Source organism: Poecilia reticulata, linkage group LG15 (assembly GCF_000633615.1).
Source record: "Poecilia reticulata strain Guanapo linkage group LG15, Guppy_female_1.0+MT, whole genome shotgun sequence".
NCBI lineage: Eukaryota > Metazoa > Chordata > Actinopteri > Cyprinodontiformes > Poeciliidae > Poecilia > Poecilia reticulata.
The window spans coordinates 6,324,623-6,330,390 of NC_024345.1; the positions used below are offsets into that span (position 1 = coordinate 6,324,623).

General features: G+C 35.8%; 1 protein-coding gene across 4 annotated transcripts in view; it reads right to left on the reverse strand.

Moving 5' to 3' along the window:
* Window positions 1–5,768, reverse strand: part of LOC103476583 (uncharacterized) — a 135,495-nt gene that overhangs the window by 21,213 nt on the left and 108,514 nt on the right. Inside the window, exons 1-3 of one of the 4 annotated variants that reach the window (XM_017308878.1) lie at window positions 1,804–1,843; window positions 1,600–1,716; window positions 1,401–1,463 (exon numbers count right to left, since the gene is read on the reverse strand). The exons of 1 other annotated variant lie outside the window; for it this stretch is intronic. In XM_017308878.1, the coding sequence (XP_017164367.1) occupies window positions 1,401–1,463; window positions 1,600–1,716; window positions 1,804–1,841 (218 nt within the window). In that variant the 5' untranslated portion in view covers window positions 1,842–1,843. 2 more of the 4 variants (XM_017308879.1, XM_017308880.1) reach the window with 2 other exon arrangements.

A 5,768-nucleotide genomic window follows, 5' to 3' on the forward strand; every position in this document is an offset into this window, starting at 1 on the left:
AAAAAGTAGCATTACAGTTTTCTTGGCAGTAACCTTCAGAACAGAATTTTTATTTAAAGGCACCACTATGCCTCAAACCACATATATTTTCAGTATATTCAAACATTCAAAACGAGTAACACATAACCATTCCTCTGAGAACTGGTAATAAATTAGGCCTTCAATGTCAATATATAGTTTCACCAACACTGGAATAAAAATGGAAGACTTTCAGTTTACAGCGACATAAACTGGGTTTAACTCATTAATTTCTACAATCTTACACAGTTCTAAAAGAAATATCCATGCTTTGGTTATCACCAAGCAAATCAATGAAAAAGGGCTTCCAAAATCTAAAATTCAACATGGCTGAAATAATGTGGGATTCTAGTATTAACAGGGTTTTAAAATGTGAACTATTAATAGTTTTCAAGAGTCCAAGTGGCACTTACTTTATTAGATGCAGATGAAGGCACCGTCCAACATGGAAAAAGAAAAGACAATACAATTTAGATCCTGAATAATATGGAAACAGAAATATTTCAAAGAAAAGAAAAGGACAACAACTAACCTGAATGAGATGCCACTCAAAGTCTATCAGGTTTTTGAGGAGGGTGGAAACTTGAACATTGACTGTCACTTTTTCTTTTGAATGGTTTTTCCTGTCTGTTTGGATACCATCTTCCCATGACCGGCTTTTGTGCCCCTTTCTGGCACAAAAATGAAGCGACTAAAAAACAAAATCAAAAATGGGAAAATTCCTGAGAATATAAATAGTGTGGTATTCTGAATACAGCTGGTACAATATATAAATAAAGCTGTTTTTAATTACGTAAAGAGAAAACATCACCACCTTTGTCAAATGTCAATCATAACTTGCTTTAAAACTTTTAAACCATGTCAGTGTATTTTGATCATTGTAAAAAAATCATAGGAATGGTTTTACCGTTGAATGAACTCCAAAGTCTTGGCTGCCTCATGTTGATATTGGAGGTTGAAGATGTAGAAAATGGACAATGCTGTCCTGTCTGGAATGTCGACTGGACCCTCTCAAAGACAATATGGCCTTCAATGCTGACCATGCAGAAAACTGCTTGCCACAGGGACTGTAATAAACCAAGTCCTTAATTGGAAGAACATAAAACAAATCCTCTCATTGATACAGTATGCATTTAAATGATCATCATAATAGAGTGTCCATCTGCCAGGTAAAGTAAAAGCAAGGATCTTAAACTCCTCAATTGTTGTGCAAGTCACATCAATGTTGAAAACTGAAGGCTGGATTAATTTACAGAAGTTGTAGAGGAATTTGTGGTACTTTGCACTGAAGGTGAAGTGTGCTTTCAAAGTTCATTAAAACTGGATGATCTTGTGATCACTGATGGTGAAGTGTCTTTGGTGCTGTTCTTGTTTTCACCAACATGCAGGAGGAAGGGCTGTCCTGGTTGCACAGCAATGAGGAAGGATTCAACACTGGCTTGCATCTTTGACATAATGATAAGAAGACAAATAATACAAATTATTAAATATATTTAGCAGCACAGCTACATTCAGATAGCAAACAAAGTCAATGAGAAAGTGCATCTACAAAGAAGTAGGATCATTAGAATAACCACAGACCTGCACATATCTGAAAACATGGTCCAGTTTGACATGAGCCGTTTTGGATTCTTCTTGTGGGTTTTGGATGTAGAACGAAGCACATGAACCAACAGAAGAATGGCTGATTTTCCCAGCCTGGAGAAACAACAGGATAAATAGCAGAAACATTAGGATAATAAATAAACATTTTAAAGAGAAGTGAGCAAAACTAACCAGACCCACCAAAATACTTTGTCCACCTGGTTTACCCTGTAGAGCATTTTTCATCACCTACAACATAAAACATAAAAATGTCAGAAATAATTACCATGAACACAACTCAGACATTAGGCATAATACAAATTAGTCAGTTTATAGAAACATTCTGGACAGCATTTCTTCTGCCAACCTGTCAGAAGAAATGTGCTGAAGTCATCATAACAGGCTTCAGTCACCAACATGACATACTAATGAAGAAAAAAAGAGGCAGCCAATATGTCATTATTTATTATCATTATTATCTATAGAGACAAAAACATTTTGGCTTAGCTTTGATTGCATAGATCAAACCACYGGTCCAGCACAGCCACTCTCCCCATTATGCCGTCTATAGCCGAAAACTTCAAGAAAACGACTCCGCAGCTAAATAATGTTAACTCAAACGGCTTTTCTGACAGTTTCAATGTTCGTTTAACCACCGACACCCCGTGCTACACCTGCTTGGCTAGCTTTAGCTGCTAACAAAAATAATAAACCAAGGGTGCTCACGTCCAGTCCTCGAGAGCTACCGTCCTGAAACTTTTTGATGTATCTTTACTCCAACAGACCAGGATCAGCTCTGAACAGACCTGCTAACCAGCCTTTCATTTGATTAATGGGGTGCTAATTGGAGCAGGGAAGCATCTGAAAGTTGCAGGATAGCAGCTCTCAGGGTCTGGACTTGAGCATCTCTGTACTGAACAGTCGTACCGCGACATCTAAACAAATAAACTTACATTAAGCATAAGTTGATACTCTTGTGCAAATAGAAAGTTAATGCATTCATAAAAAATAATCAAAATCAAAAACATGACGATCTTAACATGAAACTTACCTTTTTTAATAGATCTTTATTGAGATACAGAATACATAACAGTATAAACGCAGCATGCATTGTGGTATAATGTCCGCCAGGGAGTTACAAACATTGAGACAATATTCACCATTACATTACATAAATACATTAAAGAGAGAACATAAAGAGCATGTTTAAATAGATTTGGGGAACTTACCTTGTTATGATAAGATCCAGGCAAGACGCCATACTGCTGTCTCCAGGGCAACACGTGACGTCACAGATACGTTGCGATTGTGGGAGCAACTCTTTATCAAACACCATCTCTTTAGGGAAACTGACAAACCGATCTTTAAATTTGACTAAACAAGTGTTTAATTAACATTTTATTTTTAGCATACAACACCAACACTGGTAATCTAACATTTTTGATGATGTCTGTAGATTTTGATTCATTCCCTAAAAGATTTATTATGGAAAGTATTTTTTTTCTTTCAGTTTAATATTGTCTTTAAATGCTGCTTCTCTAAGATGCACATACAAGTAAAATGTCTTGACTAGAAAAAAACTGTATTGTACAATTATTTTGCGGTAGTTTACTGCCAGTTGTCAGTCTTGATTGTGACAAGAGAAGAAGACATCAAATTGATAATATCCTACCGTATTTTGGAGTAACAGTATGTTACTGCTGGAAATTACACCGTAAATTTACAGCCATTTCTAAGAGTGTAGAAGTGTCATTATTTAGAGAGCGACACTTCATGACAACAGTCGTAAACATTTATGAAGAGTCATGTATTTTAACATTTAAAAAATAAAGTTTTTATTATCATCATCAAAATATTATTACTGAATGAGTCACCTATGAAAACGCCTTTATAACAGAATGGGGTAAAATAACAGAATCAGACAAAAACTATAGAGTTTTTCATATTGAACATCCTTTGAAATGGACAATGTTATGGTGACTTTATAGTTTGTTCTTGATGTTATAGATGGAAGATCAGTAGAGGCATTTAGTTTACCATCATACAGTTAAAAGTCAAGCTAGAATGAGTAACCGTCTCCTTTTAGTTTTTATTATTTATGAGGTTTTTTTAGAGTTTTCACCCCAAACTACATGTATGACAACAACGTCCTTCCACAGTAAAAGCTGAAGGTTTGACCTGTCAAACACATTTGCTGTTCTGAAACAAGTAGAACGAAGGAAACGTTGAAACTTAGAGAGTCTCATCTTCTACCTGAGCAATAACAGCAGAACGAAGTCACTGTAGAGCAGCGGTGACTTCAGTTCTCAGACACTAACAATGTTAGAGATGATGCAACTCAAAGACGAATTATCTTCATTAATAAGCAGCAGAAAACTTCAAAATGAAGGCATATTACTGAACATATTTGGTTTTATTTGCATACTAAATATAAACGCATCTTAAATCATTTCAAGTCTTTATTTACATTTCTAATTCCTGCGGAGGAAACTTTCCTGCATGGATTAAAGAGGCTGGGAATGTTTTGAAGGTGTGTGTGGGGACTGCTTTCTGGCACGGATCAGCGCTCTGGTGGTGTGGGCGTGTTTGGGTTGTGACTGAGCTCGGAGCTCAGATCGCGCTCACATGTGACACTGTGTTCGCTGGATTCTGCTGCTGGAGGAACGCCAGGCGAGCCGTCCTCAAAACATGTTTTTAGGAGGAAGCAGCCGAGTCTGTTATGTTTCTGAACATGCAGAAGCGCTGCTGCTCCAGACACATAAAGGCACGCGCATAAATCAGAGGTTATGATGCATGTTTCTAAAAGATGAGTTTATAGTTTATGCTGTTTGACTCTATCTTATTTTATGTTTTGGTAGTTGACCTTATTTATAATTACAGTGTTGAACTATCATTGTTTTATGCCTTTGCTCTTTTAGTTGTTTGAGTGTATTTGCATACCATCATATTTGGTTTTCATCTTGTTGCATTTCTCATTCTTATAAATCTGAGCTATTTCTTAAATCCACAATTCATTTACTAGCATCTTTTTAAACAAATTTTAGGAAATAAGGAAATTGTCTTCATGTGCAACAAAATAAATATATGTATTTTTTTCCTTAATGAGTATCAGACTAAATAAAAAATAAATCCTACATTCAATTTCCACAACAAAATGACACAAGTATCCAGAGTATTTATTATTTTTTCTCATCATTATTTTGGAAACTAAGAACTTTTTTTGTTAAGTTGTTTTCCACAAACAAATGACATCAAATGGGGTGTAAAGATTTATTAAAATAAACAAACAAACAAGCAAACAAAAAACCCCAAAATAAAATGTGCTTTTAAAATGAACACACAATCCCTATTGTAGATATATATTTTTTAATTTGTTGTTTTTTCAGAAAAGGCTCTGCAACAACTCCGGCTCTAAACACATTTAATTTTTTTTTTTTTTACTTAATGAAAGTGGAACATTGTTGACTTTGGGACACATTTTACTCTGTTATTAATCTGACTCTAATAGATTAACAGCATGAAGTTTTCCAGGTAACCACCTCCTTCATTTCCCCTGCAGAAACAAAGGCCAGATCAGATTACCCAGGAACATGTTTACCCCAGAGGTCTGGACTTTGGTATCTAATGCCTTCTCTGCTCATATTTCCAGAATTTCATTTTATTCATCTCCCAGGTTGAAGCCTCGACAGTTCCGTTTCCTCTTTGATTAATAAAGCTGGAGGAATTGATATTTTGTTTGCAGACACAACATTTCGACCCAGCCACTCACTTTAAATATTACTTCTTTACAGTGTTTGCATTTGAATACATTAACATGACCGGCTCACCTTTGTGGAAATTTTAATTAAAAGAATGAAATGTGTGGAGTGTGGAGTTTGGCTTTCAGCATCTTTGGAGGTGGACAGATTACCAGACATTTTTTGAACCCATAATGTTATGACACCATCTAACTGCTGACAGACAAAATAAAACAGTCACACTTTCTGACGGCTGTTGTCAGTTTATTCCAGACATTCTTAGTTGGGTTAATGTCTGAACTTCATGCTCTCTGAACTGAACTGTTTGTTCACAATGTGAGCCTAACAAATCCTGGCTGTCAATGCGTTTCAAGTATCACATGACGAAAAATGGGATTTTCGTCAGCTATTGACACCTTGTTCTGCCGT